The sequence below is a fragment of the Eptesicus fuscus genome, chromosome 13 (assembly GCF_027574615.1).
Source record: "Eptesicus fuscus isolate TK198812 chromosome 13, DD_ASM_mEF_20220401, whole genome shotgun sequence".
Classification (NCBI taxonomy): Eukaryota; Metazoa; Chordata; class Mammalia; order Chiroptera; family Vespertilionidae; genus Eptesicus; species Eptesicus fuscus.
Genome location: NC_072485.1, coordinates 44,989,137 through 45,009,509, shown reverse-complemented (window position 1 = coordinate 45,009,509; position 20,373 = coordinate 44,989,137). Strand labels below are relative to the sequence as shown.

Here is a 20,373-nt window from a genome sequence, read left to right as displayed (position 1 = left end):
AAAGCAGAAACGATAATGTTATTGTATGTTACTTGAACACATAAAGGTGTATGTTTTCTCCCTTAAAAATAAAATGCGCTGATGTAATTTAAAAGTATAAATCCATTCTTTTTCCTTTGAGTGCTTTTGGATGATTATATGTATCTACCTCAACAAAACAAAGTTTTCACTGCGTTTCTTAACTGAACATCATTGCTACTCCTTTCATTTCACCATGACTGCTGAAAATAATTGTGTCCAAAATGACGCCCTCCTGCCCTGGACAGTTTGGCTCAGTGGATAGAGCATCAGCCCACGGTCTGAAGGGTCCTGGGTTCCATCCCGGTCAAGAGCATGTTCCTTGCTGGCAGGTCCCGCACCACCCTCCCACTCCCATCCCTTCCCCCAGATTGGAGTGTGTACAGGAGGTAACCAATGGATATGTCTCTCTCACATAGATGTTTCTCTGTCTCTCCCTCTCCCTCCACTCTCTCAAAATCAATGGAAAAATATCCTAGGGTGAGGATTAACAAAACAAACAAAAAATGATGCCCTCCCTGGGTCAGACACGCCTGCTCGCACAGTCCAGGGCGGGGCTGAGCCGCCAGTACTGGGTGCCTCAGGTACTCACTTTCCCAGCAGGCGCCGCGGTGGAGCTTCCGTCGCTCTAAGAGCCTCAAAAAGCCTCCGGCCGCGCAAAAGAACCCGACAGCCAGCTCCTCCCTCACTAGGGGGCGCCTGGTTCACTCACCAACAGGGAGCGCACGCGGTGCCTGAAGCCCGCCCAGCTCGCCAGCCCGGGACGAGGTCAACACCCCTTCTCGCCCTCCCCCAGGTTGCCAACCCGGCAGGCTCTGGTGCGCATGCGCAAACACGTCCACCACGCACTTAGCTACAGCGCATGCGTCCTCCCAAACCCGCCCCTCCACGCAGTTTCCCGTGTGTTTCCAGTTCCGGCTCCAGGGGTTTGGGGAGTTGCGGGTAACATGCGGCTGTCGGTCGCCGCCGCCATCTCCCATGGCCGCGTTTATCGCCGCATGGGCCTTGGTCCCGAGTCCCGCATCCACCTGTTGCGGAATTTGCTTACGGGGCTAGTGCGACACGAACGCATCGAGGCGTCCTGGGCGCGCGTGGACGAGATGAGGGGTTACGCTGAGAAGGTCAGAGGCGGGACGCTCTGGTCCACAGCGCGGGTCTGGCCTGAGGGGGCGGGGTCGTGCTGGACTTGGGAAGGAGTGGGACCTCCGTGGTAAGCCCTGCCCCCGAAGTCTGAATCCTTCAGTAACGTTAGCGGAGCCCACTCCTCTGGCCCCTCAAATGGAAGACGGTTAGGGCTGTGGGGTTAGGAGTGCCCTGATTTAGACAGAAGCTTGGCTAGCGGAATGAATGGGCTGCAGTCCAACATTAGAGAAGTAAGATTGTCGCCTCGTTTCTTGCTCGGGTGGGATCAGTGATATTCTGCCCTCACAGCTCATCGATTATGGAAAGCTGGGAGACACCAACGAAAGAGCCATGCGCATGGCTGACTTCTGGCTCACAGTGAGTGCCTCCATTCTTTCACCCAAATCGCATTCTTTTGTTTCCTGAGTTGGGAGGGGGTTGTTAGAGAAGGGGGGGGGGGGGGGCTGGGCAGAATTAAGCAAAATCACTCCCTTAGGGACAAATGCTGTCAACTAAATTGGAAACTCATGACTTTAGATACAATTCGGTGAGAATCTTAATCTGCTCATCTGCCTGTAACTAACCCCTCTGCGTAACTTTGACTCAAGCACATTGGGGTGAGCGTTTAGTGGGTTGGAGTCTGGGTGTGTGCGTTTGGGGATCCTACCTTTGGGAGTGCTGAAAGCTAAATGTCTCTGCAATGGTGCCTGACTGCTCTCTTACGGGTAACTCTCCCCCTCTAGGAGAAGGACTTGATCCCAAAGCTGTTTCAAGTGCTGGCCCCTCGGTACCAAGGTCAGAATGGGGGCTACACGAGAATGCTGCAGATCCCAAATCGGAATAAGCAGGATCGGGCTAAGATGGCAGTGATCGAGTATAAAGGGAACTGCCTCCCACCCCTGCCCCTGCCTCGCAGAGATAGCAACCTTACACTTCTAAACCAGCTACTTCGTGGGCTACGGCAGGACCAGGAAGCAAGCATCCACAGCTCCCACACACCTCAAACACCAGGGATTTAACTGGAGCCAAAGCGTGTGTAGCCTCATCAGTGCCCATGATCATAGGCCTTTGGATCTCTTCATCTCTAAGAACTGGAGCTAGAGTTGTGAAGTGGACAGTCTTAATGGAGCCCAGACCTGTTGGGTAGCCATATAACCTTCTCTTTGCACAATAGGTAAAATCCTTTGTATGAATATATGTAAACTGATTTTTTTTTTTCTCTCACCTTGGGATTTCTGAGAATAAGAACTATCCAAATGCTCTGTCTTCGTGGGATAGTAAATTCACAACGTATGTTTCTGGCTCTTAAATCCAGGTTTTATTGGGTTACAACAGTTTTGTTTTTCTTAATGCTGGTTTATATGGGGCATCTATAATAATAAAAGAGTAATATGCTAATTAGACTGGACGTCCTTCCAGACGAAGCTGGGGCTATGAGGGAAGCCCAGATGCCAGAGGGAAACTGGTGCCAGCAGCCAGGGGAAGGAAGGCCTACTCTTGAATGAATTTTGTGCATTGGGCCTCTGGTGTACCTATAATTCCAAACTGGCCCCAAAAGGGATTGAGTTATGACATCTAGCATAAAGACTAAGCCCCTGGGACTTCTTAGAGAAAAATTACTTCCTAACAAGGGTTGGAGAGTGTGGATCTAAAAGTGAACCTTCCATAAGAATCTGGTACCCTGAGAACCTTCAAGGAGCACTATAACCATCCCCTGTTGCTAGGCAGGATCACGTAATACCCTCATGTGCTCCTCTCAAGCCTTGAATGGGCCTCAAAGGAGAGGACCTCAGGACTCCGATGTACTACTATCCTGACCAAAGGAGTGCAAGCATTGAGAGAGGATACTGAACTCCAGCATAAGCTCTTTCCTCTTGGAGTGGAAGGCGGGGCGGGAGGGGAGAGTGAAGTGAAGGACAGGGTTGAAATGGGAGGAGGATCAGGAAGTTAAACCTGCTGGGAATTTCCTGGAAATTTTTTATTGTCAAATCTGGGCCTCTCTTGGAACTGAGAAAGGGGAAATCCGGCTTCACAATGGTCTGGGCATATGAGAAGTAGGAAGCTCCTTTATATATACTAGTACTAATTAGTGTGACCAAACATGGCCCGGCCAGGATGCCCATCTCTCAAAGCTCAGAGGCTTGACTAGGGTGATAGTCATGGGAAGACTCAATTTTGTCATCCCATGCTAAATGTGTCAGAACAGACGAAACCGGTTTGGCTCAGTGGATAGAGCGTCAGCCTGCCGATTGACAGGTCCCAGGTTTGATTCTGGTCGAGAGCACGTAAGTTGGTTGTGGGCACATCCCCAGAAGGGGGCGTGCAGGAGGCAGCTGATCGATGTTTCTAACTATCTCTCTCCCTTCCTCTCTGTAAAAAATAAAATATACTTTTTAAAAATAAAAATAAAATAAATGCATCAGAACAGGGTCCAACAATTTCCATAGCCCCAATATGGTGGAAAGAAGAGATTTTTACCTTGGGCTGGACCTTCAGAATGTATTGGGCCCACCAAACCCCCGCATTGTCTCAGATGATAAGGGTGAAGGTGAAGAGGCCACTGGTCTAGCAGATAGATAGTAGCTTCAGTGACTGCTATTCTTGTGCTGTTTCACTGCAGCTTCTCTAGTCACATCTACTAGCAGGGTTCTCCACACCTCCCTCTGCTCCAATCTGCCTTTCACATTATTACCAGAAAGCTCTTTCTGACATATTTTGAGTGACATACTAGACACTCAAAGCATTTATTAAATAAACCTGCAACTCTGAGTGCTTCTGCCCCAAAATTCATGCCCTTCCTGTCTTCTTGGCATGAACATTCACCTCAGCTAGATAAGTTGGAGTCATCCCTGATTCCTAGAGAAAGCACTTACTATTAAAACCACATCTTGCCGAAACCGGTTTGGCTCAGTGGATAGAGCGTCGTCGGCCTGCGGACTGAAAGGTCCCAGGTTCGATTCTGGTCAAGGGCATGTACCTTGGTTGCGGGCACATCCCCGGTAGGGGTGTGCAGGAGGCAGCTGATCGATGTTTCTCTCTCTTCGATGTTTCTAACTCTATCCCTCTCTCTTCCTCTCTGTAAAAAAATCAATAAAATATATTAAAAAAACAAAAAAAAAACACATCTTTACATCTTGTAATAGGTAGATTATGGCTGACTCTCATAGTTTTTCCTCTTAGCCCCAGAAATGTATGCCCCTTTGGAGTTTTCAGCAGTTCCCTAAGTGCTTATTGAACATCTGCTAGTACCCAGCATCAATTTAGGCAGTAGGGATACAGTCTTGATCAAGTGTTTGCCATGTGCTGGGCCCTGGAATCGATTCTAGGGATACAGAAATGAGAAGAAACAACCTACCCCTTCAAGGAGCTCACAATCTAATGGACCACCACAGTGGCCTCAAGGGATACTTCATCTTTCGTATTTTGGCCAGAGAAGAGTGCATGAATCCTAGAATATTTACTGAAGGCTCAGGGACAATATAAGGGAAATAACACTGTTTTACTAATCTGGCCTGTTAATGATAACTTTTCATCCCAGTTGTTGGACTATGCCATCTAGACACCTCTTTAAAAAATTTCAGACCCCCAAGAGAGTGGACCAGATGTATTGCAAATGTCTACTTTTCAGAGGTTCTCAGGCTCCAGTTTTTTACTGCAAAGTCGTCAGCTATGCCCACTCCCTTCAAAAAATAATGGACTCTAGCCCAGCTGGCATATCTCAGTAGTTGAGCATCAACCTATGAACCTGGAATTCATAGTTTGATTCCCAGTCAGGACACATGCCCAGTAGAAGGCATGCATAGGAGGCAGCCAATCAATGATTCTCATCATTGATGTTTCTATCTCTCCCTCTCCCTTACTCTCTGAAATCAATAAAAATATATTTTTAAAAATCATAATAATGAACTCTAGCCTCAACAGATCAGTGACACAGGATCACCCCAATATCCAGAGGAGACGGCTTTAAAAGCTAGGGACTGCTTCCTTGCACTCATCTATAGTCAAATTAACTAGTCATGTTGAGTTCATTTCCCTAATGTTTCTGAAATCTGCAGTCACTCTCCCTAGTCTGAAATTTAAGACATTTTTCCTGGATTACTGTAACAGTCTCCTGACTTGCTTCCCTCCACACTGCAGCCAGAGTGATAAGATTCTGATATCTTAATTCTCTGCTTGATAGTATTCAGTGGCTCCTCCATTCATATAGGAAAAGAATCCAGATTCCTTACCATGACTCCCCTCAGTGATTAGGCATCCATTCACTATTTCAGCTACTTCTTCTGCCACTAATCTTATGCTCCAGAAGCATGGAAGTCCTTATTTTGTCTGTTCTTTTTGCACAGCTCCCCTTGTTACCTTTAGTTGATGCAGTCTCTACCAACCAGAAAACCCTCTGCCCCCTTCTACATACCTAACTGTACACAACTTGGCATCTCCTGGATGGCTTCTCTTGACCATGGATACACACAAGTTCATTACTTAGTGAACCAAGATACATTACTATCCTTATATAATAAAAGCCTAATATGCTAAGTGTCCGGTCAACCGTTCAACCAAAGCGTAATATGATAATTATGCTAATGATATGCTAAGTCCACTCAACCACTCACTGATGTGCACTGGGGTGGGGGAGAGGGCCAGTCGACTGGTCTACTATGATGTGCACTGACCACCAGGGGGCAGACACTCTGGAAGGGTTTGCTTGCTGCTGGGATCCAGCCAATCAGGACTGGGACTGGACCCAACATGCCCTGGAGCCCTCCCTGCAGTTCCTCCCTGGCTGGCCAACCTCCCTCCGGCATCCTTCCCTAGCCCAGATCATGCACTGGTGGGGTCCCTCAGCCAGGCCTGCACCTTCTTGCAATCCAGGACCGCCTCGGGATATTGGAGAGCCCGTTTCGGCCTGATCCCACAGGCCAGGCTGAGGGACCCCACTGGTGCACTAATTTGTGCACAAGGCCTTTAGTGTTTCTCTAATCCACTGAATTTACCTAACTGTATTACACTAACCTGGGTTGATTCCCAAACATCCATCCCAGAACACTCTAAAACAGTCGTAGTATTTCTATCCCTTGCTATTGATGGTTCAGTAATGCACAGGCCTAAACTAATTTCTGCTGAACCTTTAGTGTTTTCTAAGGTTCTTTTTCTTTATTGTGATCCATAGATCAAAGAGCATTTTACCTCAACACAATGGTCACATACATATACTGTATAATTAGAGCAAAGGCATCACAAAATATTTGCCTTTACAAATAGCATAGTAATATTTCTACTCTTTCCTAGTTCAGTTCTTAAAAATATTGGTCCCAGTTCACTAAATTGATTTTTATGGCTCACTAATGGATTACAGCCTTTCCTGAAAAATACTGATCTCAACCAGCACTAATTATAGTGACTCATTGTTGCCTTTGCGGATAAAATCAAGACTGTTATGACACAAAGGTCTGGTAGTCAGAAAATATCAAGTAGTTTCCTATGAAGAGTGGAAGCAGTTAATGGTAGGAGATGAGGCTGAGACCCAACCATAGAAGACCTTGTTCAAACCTCTACTCAGAAGTCGCCTTTTTGAGGCTTCCAACTTCCACTTCACCCTCCAAATGTGGCGAGGCCCCTGTGTGCAGTTATAGTCCTCGGGGCATACACCTACCAAAGTTTTCATCATCCTGGATCACCAATGTCTGTCTACTTGACTGATACCCTCCACTCAACTGAGCTCCTGAAGCCAGAAACTGGGACTCATTCTTCTGGATGCCTATTCCTACCAAAGGACCTGATTAAAAATAGCTGCTCAATATAAGTTTATTAAATGATGAAGAGAAAGCCACATGTCCTTTACATACTGAGCTCTCAGGCTGAGCTTTTACAAAACAATAAACACGGTGCTGTGTGCAAGGACAGTGCTAAGCTACACTGCTGAGTAGTCCAAGGCTGAAGAAATGGGCTTCTTCCTCTCCAGGGACTTAAGTGCTGGTAATGACTGTCAAGGATGTAAGCAAGTATCTAATGCATTTCCCACACATTTCTTATTCCTGTTTTCTGAAAACTTTCTCACAAACCACAGGCAGAAAATACCTTTGCATTTTCCAAGATTTAGCCAAAAGCTAAAATGATGTATCTTATGTGAAACAATCACTGAATTCCCCAAGCAAAGCTAGGCATTTCTCCAGTGGCCCAATTTCACACTGTCCTGTATTTTGGCAAAGGCACAATTACATTGTTTAGCAACCTTCACTACACAGTGAACTTCTTGAGGTTAGGTGACATATCCAGTTCCCTCTTGTGGCACCCAGTAGAGAACATGGGACAAAATAGGCTTCTGAAAATATCTATTGACTGAATCAATGCATTGAACAAAGTTCTCAGCCTAGCTTGGTATTTAAAGCTCACTAACTCCTCCCTTCCCCAGTTTCCTCTTACTTCATCTGAAAAAGAACTTCCTGCAGTGCTGATTTCCCATTGTTCACTATTGGATAACGTCTATACCCCGAAGGCTTTCCTCTATGTGCCCTTAAATACATGGGCATTTTTTAATTCATATCTCTGTCTCTGGGACATGAATTTGGTAGTTAACACTTGGGATTCTCTAATAATAGAAATGGTCTGTGTGCCTATATTTTGAGGAAAGGAGTTTAAACTCTTCTGGTATTTTGTATTATGTTCACAATATGAAAATAGTATTTTTCCATTCTTAAAACTCAAATAGTTTACATTGTACACACACACACACACACACACACACACACACACAAACTTCTGTTGGAGGTGAGCCTCACTTACACTGTGACTTCACAGATACCTTGGCAGACCACCATGTAGTCCAGCATAGAAAGCACAGTATTAAAGCTTTACTGCTGTTGACTTCAAGGCAAAAAAAATACAAAAGCTGTTTTTAGGGATGTCACAGAAAACTTAATGTTATTATCCTGACATAATTTCTAATTCATTTTTTAAAAATATATTTTGTCACAGAAACTTTCCCACAATCATCTTTTTATACAGAGGATAATAAAATAGTTCACTTTTGTGTGTGCTGAGTTTAAGATGTTGGGAGCATCTGGAGTTTGCAAAAGAGTTCTTTACTGGGAGAACAGATTTGGGAGTTGTCAGCAATTAACGCTAAGGAAATGAATGGAGTGACTCAGAATGTATACGTGGAGGGGAAGGAGGCTGACATCAGACAGGATACAGAATCTATGAAAGAGTGAGAAATTGCCTTTTAAGAGGGAAAAGAACCTGCAAAATTCATCACAGTACCTAGTGCAGTGTCTTCCTTGTGCATAGAAGGCACTCAAAAAATAATCACATACATTCAGCAAGTATATTCCTCCATTCAAAGCACCGTGCTAGTATAGAAAATACAGGGATGAGTTTTTAAGGATCCAAAAGGCCAATTGGAGGGATAGGTCATAAACAAATAAACGTAGCGCAGTGGCCAGATAGTGTGAAAGTGATGCACACAAGGCTTACTGGAGTACCAAGAAAGGAGGAGGTCAATGAAGAACTTCGGAGGAAATGGCTGAATCTTGAAGAAAACAGGTATTCATCAAGCACTGGGGGGAGAAGTCAGCTGTGAGGGCATTCCAGGCACCAAGAGCTGCAGGTATAAGTGCACTGATTTATGAAGCAGTGTGTAGTGATTGAAAAATTCCAAGGAAGTAATTTGGTACATCTGGGATTTAGTATTTGAGGAAGAAGTGGAGGAAATGAAGCAGGAAAGCCAAGCAAGATCAGGTTACAAAGGGCCACGTAAGACATGATAAAGTGCTCCAGGGGAAGCCACTGAAGGATTTTTAAGTGGAGAGAAAAGGCATCAGATTTACATTTCAGAAAGATCATTCTTGCATCAGACTGGAAGATGGGATAGACAGAGAGACTAAAAGCAAAGAAACCAAATAGGAGCCTATTTTAGGAATTCAAAGGGAGTAGACTGAAGACTAGACTAAGCCAGAGGCAAGGGAGGTAAAAGCTGACAGACAGATTAGATCAGACCTTGTGTGGGATTACAAGAGGTAGAGGAATAAGTTGAGTTCCATTCACAGAGAATCTTTCTACTAACAGAATAGCAAAGGAAAAGCAGATCTGAGATTGCCATGATGAACTTTGTTGAAAACATATTAATCCCCTTAAGGAGCTATCATGTGGACAAAGGATATATGTAACAGTTGTGTGAGCTCAGAGTCTATATGTAAACTAGCAATATAGATGCGAAAGTCACACATAAACATACATGAGAATGGAAGCAATTGGACTAGATGAGATTCCAACAAAAAAAAAATACCGAGTAAGAAATTTTTTAAAAGGCTTATGATACAGCAAACATGCAAAGACCAGAGAGAGAAAGAGAAGCCCTCTGAGGACAGTAAAAGGACTACAACTAGAACACTGGTGTCTCAAAGTCCAGGGGACGAGGATGTCAAAACATCTATTTGTGTAGATTGTGAATTCTTGAGAGCAGAGACACTAGATAAGTTTTGTATTTGTCAGACCCTAATGTTGGCCAGCCTCTGGAGTAGTGCTTTAATGAGTATCTGTGGACACTGGACTTGGGAATTAGGGTGTTCACTATTGACCTCTGATAGAGCAGTCTCTTGAGAGGGTAAAAACAACAACCATAAAGACAATTCAAGAAGTTAGTTGACAGTGAAAAGAGAAGAGACAGGGCAGAGATATGTAGCACCTTGAGAGGAAGACACTTAAAACATGAATTTTGAAAACTAATGTATTTGTTTTTGGTATGTTCTGAATGTTTGTGTCCTCCCCTACCCCCAAATTCATATGTTGAAATCCTAATACTTGGAAGGGGCAGGTCAATGGGTGGGGGGGGGGGGGGGGAAGGAGACATGTATAATACTTTCAACAATAAAGATACATTTTTTTAAAAATCCTAATGCTTGACATGAGGGTGTTAAGAGGTGGGGCCTTTAGGTGGAGTCCTCATGAACAATATTAGTGTCCTTATAAAAGAGACCCCTCAGAGATCCCTTACTCCATCTACCACTTAGGGACACTACAAGAAGACACAGGTATGAACCAGAAAGATGGCCCTCACCTGAACTCACCTATCCTGGCATCTTGGTCTTGGACATCCCAGCCTTCAGAGCAATGAAAAATAAAATTCTGTTGTTTCTAAGCTGTCTATGGTATTTTATTAGAGCAGCGTGAGCAGACTACGGCAATTTTATAATGAGTACTTCTGCCAGTCCTTAGTCAATGCAGACAGACACTATAGGTTAAAGGAAAAATTCAAAATCACACGTCAAGGGCAAAGGTGGAGGGAAGAGAGCTTTCTTATTCCCCATTTTGGCATCCATGGCTTCTCCATCTTTTTGTGAAGCCCTTCTCTTTTGGGACTTGACATTGGTTATACCACCTCTTTCTGATGGTGTTGGCCTTAACGCTAAGGCCTAGACCACCTACTGGCACAACTCAGAAGTAAGTTGGCAAGATTGCAGTTCTAACCTGTCTGCCTTTGGGGAGAAAGCAGCCTAGAGCTAGTCACATAATGAACCATTAAATTCAATCACAACAGACAGAATATCATTACTTCAAAACACAACTGAGAAGTCAATGTGGAGCTAGCAAAGATAGAAACAAGTACTGAAAGATCAAAGGCCTCTCTGGAGGAATCTTACAAATACTGAGAACCAGCTACCGCCTTTTTTATAACACACTGGGTGATTGGAGGTGGATGTGGGAAGAAACAGCTTCTGGTTACTCATTTAGGGAAGTCTTAGGCCCAGAGTCTTGTTCACCATCCCAAGACCTGCTACCATCCCATTTGCTCACGTACCCTATCTAAGTGCATGTCCCCTTCAAGACTCTGGCTCCATAGTTCTTTATTGTTCTCTCCCCCTGGAAACCATCCAGGCAGCCCACTCTCTTTAACAGGCCATTGACCCTTTCATGACCAGCTCTACTTTACCCCTGAATTTTTACCTTCCAGAATCTCACTCTGTAAACCCACCTTCTTGCCTCTGGCTCTCTCATGCCCCTGTGTACATATTACACTTTCAACCTCTTGCAACTCCAGGCCTTTTCATTCCCTCTTGTCTCCCTGTGTATACCAGGCCTTTCTTCCTTTCAACCCAGCTTGAACGTTATGATCCTTCATTTCATCCATTCTCATGGCAGCCCCTATTCAACCCCATGCCTTTCTCTCCCACCCACTTACTAATCATCTGGTTTCTCTACTCCTGTGCCCTCATCAATGAGAGCTCTGAGAAACAAAAAAATATCGCAAAACATTGGAATTGGAATCAACAGAGCTGGATACTGAGCACAACTCGGTAAGCCTGACTTGCTCAATCCTGTCATCTCTTTGACCCCTACAAACTTTTCCACTTAAAGTCTGTGGATTTTCATCTCTTACTATCAGCACTTAACCTCACTTCCTACTTCTCAAAAAAGGGAGGGAAAAGTGACTGTGACATATTTTTCTTAATTTTATACCCTTCTGACATTTATCTGCATCCAGACACTAGACAATTATTTAGACATCTATTTACTGAAGACATGACACCAATGATCAAGCTACCTAAAGGTCAATTCAGCAAAATTTCCAAATTTATCAACTTTTAAAACATTTGCTTTTGAACATCAAAATCAAATTTGGTGAAATTATCAATTTACCAAAAATGTGTTTCTATCAATATTTATAGAAATTGTGTTGCATGAAAAGTTTCATAGCTTTGTGAAACTTTTTTTCATAGCTCTTCTTTTTTCAGTTTTCAATTAGTTTCAGCTTGACTTAATTAATTCTACCAATGTATTTTTAGGATATCTGTTGTGTACCAGATTTCAATGAAACTCTGTTAAATGTCACGTTTGTGTGGAATATTCATTTCAGACAAGGATTCATGTGCCTACAACAAACAGATAATACTCATTTGGTCTAGCTTAGTGGTTGGCAAACCACAGCTCACAAGCCACATGCGGCTCTTTGGTCCCTTGAGTGTGGCTCTTCCACAAAATACCATGTGCGGGTGCGCACGTACAGTGTGATTGAAACTTCGTGGCCCATGCACAGAAGTCCTATATAGTTTAAGTTTTAAAAATGTGGCTCTCAAAAGAAATTTCAATCATTGTACTGTTGACTAATGAGTTTGCCGACCACTGGTCTAGCTGATAAATCCATGAATTAAAAACAGCACTTTCTAACTCATTCTATGAGGCCAATTTTACTCTGATACTACTAGTAAAACTAACTAACTAACTAAATAAATAAATAAATATCACAGGCAAAGAAAATAAAGATTAATGTACTCTATGCAAAATTCCTCAACAAAATACTAGCAAACTGTATCCAACAACAGAAGAAGAATTATACTGCAACCAAGTGGATTTATCCCAGTTTGGTTTATCATTCTAAAAACCAGTAGATTTACATCATAATACATCATACCATATCAATAGAGTAAAAAACAAGAGCATAATTATTTCAGTAGACACACAAAAGTAATTTGACAAAATCTGACACCTTTTCATCATAAAAACACTTAATAAACTAGGAATAATGAGAATTTCTGAACATAATAAAAGGCATGTATGATAAAGCCCACAGCTAGAATGATACTTAGTATTAAAAGACTGTATGCTTTTTCTCTAAAATCAGGAACAGGACCAGGATGACCATTCTTGCTACTTCGTTCAACATTGCATTTGAGGTTCCATCAGGGCAATTAGAAAAGAAAAAGAAAGTAAAAACAGTTGCATAGGACAGGGAAAAGTAAAACTATCTCTATTCATAGATGACATGATTTTGTGTATTGAAATCTAAAAGAATCCACCAAAAAACTATTAAAACTAACAAAGGATTTCAGCAAGGTTATAGGACACAAGATCAGTATCCAAAATTAATTTTATACAAAAACCAATCGCATTTATACACACTAGCAAGGAAAATCCAAAAAGGAAATTAACAAAATTCCATTTACAATAGCAAAAAACATAAAATGCATAGGAATAAAATGAACAAAAACTACAGATTTCTATGCTGAAAACTACTCAACATTATTGAGAGAAATATTTAGATACCTAAATGTAAAAATATCACATGTTCAAGGATTGGAAAACTTAGTATGTTAAGATGGAAGTGCTCCCAAAGTGTTTTACAGATTCAACATTATGTATTAAAATAATGGCTGCCTTTTTTTTTTTTTTTTCAGAAATTACCAAACCAAAACTAAAATTCATATGGAAATTATAGGGACCCAGAATTGCCAAAATAATCTTTAAAAAAATGAGAACAAAGTTGGAAAACTTATACTTGCCAAATTTAAATCTTCTATAAAGTAATCAAGATTGTGTGGTATTGTCATAAATAAGGATAGACATATAGAACAATGGAATATTATTAAGAGTTTTTTAAACAAAAAACCATAATGTTTATGGTCATTTGATTTTTTTACAATATGCAAAAAAATTAAATGGAGAAATACCAGTCTTTTCAACAAATGATACTAGGACTAGATATCCACATGTAAAAGAATAGGATTGGACCTCTACCTCATATCACATACAAAAATTAAGTCAAATGTATCATAGTTCTAAATGTAAGAACTAAAATTATGAAACTCTCTAAAGAAAACATAGCAATAAATCTTGACCTTGAATTAGAAAATGGTTTCTTAAAGACGATGCTAAAAGCACATGCAACAAAAGAAATATTAGATAGTTAGACTTAATCAAAATGAAAAACTTTCATGATTCAAGCACATCATCAAGAAAATTAAAAAGACAATCCATAGAATGGGAGAAAAGCAGTTATTTACCTACAAGAAAAAGCTCTCATAAGGCTGTCAGCTGATTTCTCAACAAAAACTTTGAAAGCCCGAAGGAACTGGCAAGAAATATTAAGATTAATGAAAAGCAAGGAGCTACAACCAAGACTGTTCTACCCAGCAAAGCTATCATAAAATCAAAGGACAGGCCCTAACCGGTTTGGCTCAGTGGATAGAGCGTCGGCCTGTGGACTGAAAGGTCCCAGGTTTGATTCCGGTCAAGGGCATGTACCTTGGTTGCGGGCTTATCCCCAGTGGGGGGTGTGCAGGAGGCAGCTGATCGATGTTTCTCTCTCATCGATGTTTCTGACTCTCTATCCCTCTCCCTTCCTTTCTGTAAAAAATCAATAAAATATTTTTAAAAAAAAATCAAAGGACAGCCCTGGCCAGTTTGGATCAGTGGATAGAGAGTTGGCCAAAGGACTGAGGGTCCCGGGTTTAATTCTGGTCAAGGGCACCATACCTCAGTTGCAGGCTTGATCCCAGCCCTGGTCAGGGCGCATGCAGGAGGCAACCAATCAATGTGTCTCTCTCACATCAATGTTTTTCTCTGTCTCTCCTCCTCCCTTCCACTCTCTCTAAAAATCAGTGGAAAAATATCCTTAAGTGAGGATTAACAAAAAATAAAAAATGAAATAATCAAAGAACAGATAAAGCACTTCCTAGACAAGAAAAAGGTAAAGGAGTTCATCACCACCAAACCAGTATTACAAGAAATGCTAAAGGGTCTTCTTAATAAGAATTTTTAAAAGACTAAAAATATGAATAATAAAATGGCAATAAATACATATCTACCAACAATTACATTAAATGCAAGTGGATTAAATGATCTAATCAAAAGACATACATTAATTGAACAGATAACAAAACTAGACCATTATATGCTGTCTACACACAGCCTGTGTGGCTCAGTGGCTGAGCATTGACCTATGAACCAGGAGATCATAGTTCTATTCCTAGTCAGGGTACATGCCAAGTAGTGGGTTCAATTCCCAGAAGGGGGGTGCAGAAGGCAGCCAATCAATGATTCCTTCTCATCATTGGTGTTTCGATCTCTCCCTCTCCCTTCCTCTCTGAAATCAACTAAAAAAAAAATATGCTGTCTAAACAGAACCACTTCAGATTGAAAGACACACATAGACTGAAAGTAAATAGATGGAAAAATGTATTCACGAAAATGGAAACAAACAAAAAGCAATACCTATACCAGACAAAATAGAGTTTAAAACAAAGGCTATAACAAGAGACAAAGAAGGACCCAGCGACTCCAGGTCTGGGTATTTATCAGAAAAAATTGAAAACACTAAATTAAAAAGTCATATACATCCATATCTTTATTGCAGCATTATTTATAACTAGAGGCCTGGTGCACAAAATTCATGCACTGGAGGGGGCATCCCTCAGCCCAGCATGCGCCTTCTCGCAGTCCAGGATCCCTCGGGGGATGTCCGACTGCCTAAGCTTGCAGGGATCAGGCCTAAGGTGGCAAGCAGACATCTCTCTCACAGTCTGGGATCCCTCTCACAGTCTGGGACCCCTCGCTCCTTATCACCCACCTGCTCGCTGCCCCTTACCACTTCACCCGCTCCTCCTTAGCGCTGCCACGGAGGCGGAAGAAGCTCCTGCCACCGCCAATGCACTTGCTAGCTGTGAGCCTGGCTCCTGGCTGAGCGGTGTTCCCCCTGTGGGAGCACACTGACCACAAGGGGGCAGCTCCTGTGTTGAGCGACTGCTCCCTGATGGTCAGTGTGCATCATAGTGACTGGTCATTTTGCCATTCAGTCAATTTGTATAGTAGGGTTTTATTATATAGGATAGCCAAGATATGGAATCAACTTAAGTGTCCATCAGTAGAGAAGTGGATAAAAACAGGTGCGTATTCACAAAGGAATATGACTCTGCCATGAAAAAGAACGAAATCTTGCCATCTGCAACAACATGATAGAGGGCATTATGCTGAGTGAAATAAATCAGACAGAAAAATATAAATTCCAATTGATTTCAATTATGTGGAATCTCAAAAACCAGGTAAGTGAACAAGCAGAACAGATACAGACCCACACATACAGAGAACATTTTGCTGGTTGCCAGAGGGAAGAGGGGTTAGAGGGAATGGGTTAAAAAAAAAAAAAGGTAAAGGGATTTAAAAATACAAACTGGTAGTTACACAATAATCACAGAAACGTAAAGTACAGCATAGGGAATATAGTCAATAAGATGGTAATAACTCGATATGGTATCAAATGGATACTAGATTTATCCAAGTGATCATGTTATAAGTTATATAAATGTCTAATCATGGGGGTTTAATGCCTGAAACTAATTTAATATTGTACATAAACTGTTAACTTAAACATAAATAAACACAAATGTTAGTAAGGATGTGAAGAAATTGGAGCCTTTATACACTCCTGGTGGCAATGTAAATTGGTGCAGCTGCTATAGAAAAGTTTGGCAACATCTCCCAAAATATTTTCTCAAAAAGTTAAACATAGAGCTACACTATATACCATGCTGGCAATTCCACGTCTAAGCATATACTAGTACTCAAGAGAATGGAAAAAATATGCCCACACAGAAACTTATATACAAATATTCACAGCAGCATTATTCATAATAGCCAAAAAGTGGAAAAAATCCAAGTGTCCCATCAACTGATGAATGAGTAAACAAAACATGATATAGCCATATAATGGAATATTATCCATCATTAAAAAGGAATAAAGTACTGATATGTGCTACAACATAGATGAACCTCAAAAGCATGCTAAGTGAAAAAAGCCAAACACAAAAGATCACATATAAAATGTTCAGAATATGAAAATCCATGAAGACAGAAAGTAGGTTATGGTTGCCAGGGACTGAGAAAAGGAGGGAATGGGGAGTAACTGCTACTAGGTATGGGGTTTCTTTAGGGGCAATGAAGATATTCTGAAATTTGATTGGGCTAATGGATATATAATTTTGTTAATGTACTAAAAAAAACCTCTAAATTCTCTATTTTAAAGGATGGACTTTATGTATGGACCTTTCATTTGACCCAGTGATCCCACTTCTAGGACTATGTCCTAAGAAACCCAAAACACCAATTAGAAAAAATGTATGCACTCCTATGTTCATAGCAGCAAAATTTACAATAGCTAAGATTTGGAAACAGCCCAAGTGTCCATCAGTAGATGAGTGGATAAAAAATCGGTGGTACATTTATACCATGGAATACTATGCAGCAGTAAAAAAAAAAAAAAAAAGAATCTCTTACCTTTGAGACAACCTGGAGGGACCCAAAGGGTATCATCCTAAGTGAAATAAGTCAGTCAGAGAAATACAGGTATCACATGATCTCACTCATATGTGGAATCTAATGAACAAAATAAACTGATAAACGGAGTGAATCCAGAGACATGGAAGCAAGGAACAGAGTGTAGAATCTCAGAGGGAAGGTGGGGGAGTGTGGGTGGGTGGGAGGTAACCAATCAAAGACCTTGTATACATATATGCATAATCCATGGATGCAGACAGTAGGGTGGTGAGAGCCTGTGAGGGGGCCAGGGGGCGGGGGGGAGAAGTGGAGAAGTAGGGTTGGGCTGGAGAGGGTTAATGGGGGAAAAGGGGACATATGTAATACTTCAACTATAAAGATGTTTTTAAATAAATCTTTATTGTTAGATTATTACAGCTGTTCCTCTTTTTTCCCCCCATAGCTCCCCTCCACCTGGTTCCCACCCCATCCCATGCGCTTACACCCGCCCCCCCACACTGTCCTCATCCATAGGTGTAAGATTTTGTCCAATCTCTTCCCGCACCCCTCACACCCCTTTCCCCCCAAGAATTGTCAGTCCACTCCCTTTCTATGCCCCTGATTATATTATATTCACCAGTTTATCCTGTTCATCAGATTTTTTATTTACTTGATTTTTAGATTCACTTGTTGATAGATATGTATTTGTTGTCACTTTGTTGTTCATAATTTTTATCTTTACCTTTGTCTTCCTCTTCTTAGAGAAAACCCTTCAGCATTTCATATTATAATACTGGTTTGGTGGTGATGAACTCCTTTAGCTTTTTCTTGTCTGTGAAACTCTTTATCTGACTTTCAATTCTAAATGATAGCTTTGCTGGGTAGAGTAATCTTGGTTGTAGGTTCTTGCTATTCATCGCTTTGTATATTTCTTGCCACTCCCTTCTGGCCTGCATAGTTTCTGTTGAGAAATCAGCTGACAGTCATATGGGTACTCCCTTGTAGGTAACTAACTGTTTTTCTCTTGCTGCTTTTAAGATTCTCTCTTTGTCTTTGCCCTTACCATTTTAATTATGATGTGTCTTGGTGTGGTCCTCTTTAGATTCCTCTTGTTTAGGGTTCTCTGTGCTTCCTGGACTTGTAAGTCTATTTCTTTCAGCAGGTAGGGGAAGTTTTCTGTCATTATTTCTTCAAATAGGTTTTCAATATCTTCCTCTCTCTCTTCTTCTGGCACCCCCACAATTCGGATGTTGGTATGCTTGAAGTTGTCCCAGAGACTCCTTAACACTATCTTCATACTTTTTTATTCTTTTTTCATTTTGCTTTTTCTGGTTGGGTGATTTTCCTTCTTCGTATTTCAAATCTTTGACTTGATTCTTGGGATCCTCTAGTCTGCTGTTGGACCTCTGCATATTATTCTTTTTAAAAAAATATATTTTATTGATTTTTCACAGAGAAGAAGGGAGAGGGATAGAGAGTTAGAAACATCGATGAGAGAGAAACATCCATCAGCTGCCTCCTGCACACCTCCCACTGAGGATGTGCCTGCAACCAAGGTACACACCCCTGACCAGAACCAAACCCAGGACCCCTCAGTCCGCAGGCCGACGCTCTATCCACTGAGCCAAACCGATTAGGACTGTATATTATTCTTTATTTCAGTCAGTATATGCTTAATTTCTGATTGGTCCTTTTTCATATCCTTGAGGGTCTCACTAAATTTCTCAGAGGTTTCTAGAAGATTCTTGAGTAGCCTTATAACTGTGGTTTTGAACTCTATATCCAGTATTTTGCTTTCATCCATTTCTTTCATTCGTGACTTGTTTTTTTGTCTCTGCATTTTGGCTGCTTCCCTGTGTTTGTTTCTATGTACTGGGTATCTGCTAAGTCTCCTTGAGTTGATAGAGTGGCCTTGTGTGGTTGGTGTCCTATAGGGCCCAGTGGCTCAGCCTCCCCAGTCACCTGAGGTGGACATTCTTGGTGCACCCCTTTGTGGGCTGTTTGCACAGTCTTGTTGTAGTTAACCCTTGATTGCTGTTGGTATCACTGGGAGGAATTGACCTCCAGGCCAATTGGCTGTGATGACTAGCTGTGTCTACACTGGAAGATCTGTTGTGCAGGAGACACCCTTATGGGGCAGAACTTGCTTCAGTAGGGCTTTGATGCTCACTGAGTCTTCCCTTTGAATGTGTTTCTTATGGATGTGAAGAGTTATAATCTGGTATGGTCTCACTCTGACCACTGGGTACACTGGCTCTTGGATCTCCAAGGAGGTGCAAGGTCAGCCACTGTCTTGGGCCACCCAAAAGGAGCTACAGAGACATCTGCAGATTCCTCCTCTTTGTATGGGGTTTGGAAGTGCCCAGATGAGGCCCAGTTGTGAAGCAAGGCAGGCTGCTGCTGCCAGGCCTTGGGCCTTCTTTTGGAAGCTCTGGGGCTCTCTGACCCAGCTGCAGTTTGATAGGTTTTAGGAGAAAGGACAGGACATTCATATGTAAAAGCCGATGCTCACAGCTTGGGTGGGGTTGTAAATTGGGAGGGGCGGGGTCTCTGGGAATCACCAGAGCGGAGCAAACAGCAATGGCTACCAGTCAGCCCTGCACCAGAGAGGTCTCCAGGTCTCTGTGTCCCACACCTGCGTACAGGAACAATGATTGCTGCGAGCACCTCTGAGAGAAAGCCGCTCTCACGTTCCTGTCCCGATGCCAGACAGTCCAGTTTCTCCCCGTATGTGCCTGCATCCCCTAGAGTCTCGCCCAGAACTGGAGTTCAGAGCAAGCAGGAGCTTGTATCTCCCTCCCCGTTAAAAGAGCAGCACATCCAGGTGCCAGCACTTTCTGTGCCTCCACACCTCTTACCAGTCTCAATGTGTTTTCTTCACCTCTCTATCTGTGGAACTTCCACTCAGCCAGCTTTCCTGTGGATCTGGGTGGTAGTTGTTCTGCTGTTTAGTTGTGGTTGTGAGAGGCAGCAAGTATAGGTGATTACCTATGCCACCATCTTGATTCTTGTCCAACAATAAAGATTTTTTTTTTAATTTTTTAAAGAAAAAAAAAAGAATGGACTTTATGATAGATTAAATTGTATCTCAATAAAACTGTTATTTAAAAAAATAAAAAATAAAATCAAAGTAACTATAGAAGTAGTAACAACTATATAATCAAGGATAAGAATAAGTAAACAGAGCTCTTCCTAAAGTATTCTCCCAATTGT

At 42.0% G+C, this 20,373-nt stretch overlaps 1 protein-coding gene across 1 annotated transcript; it reads left to right on the top strand.

The window, feature by feature from the left end:
* The first annotated feature begins 909 nt into the window (after nucleotides 1-909).
* On the top strand, nucleotides 910-2,538 carry MRPL17 (mitochondrial ribosomal protein L17). Its single transcript, XM_008159833.3, has 3 exons — nucleotides 910-1,139; nucleotides 1,450-1,518; nucleotides 1,884-2,538. The coding sequence occupies exons 1-3, from the start codon at nucleotides 966-968 to the stop codon at nucleotides 2,157-2,159; spliced, it is 519 nt and encodes a 172-aa protein (XP_008158055.1). The 5' UTR covers nucleotides 910-965; the 3' UTR covers nucleotides 2,160-2,538.
* Nucleotides 2,539-20,373: the final 17,835 nt, after the last annotated feature.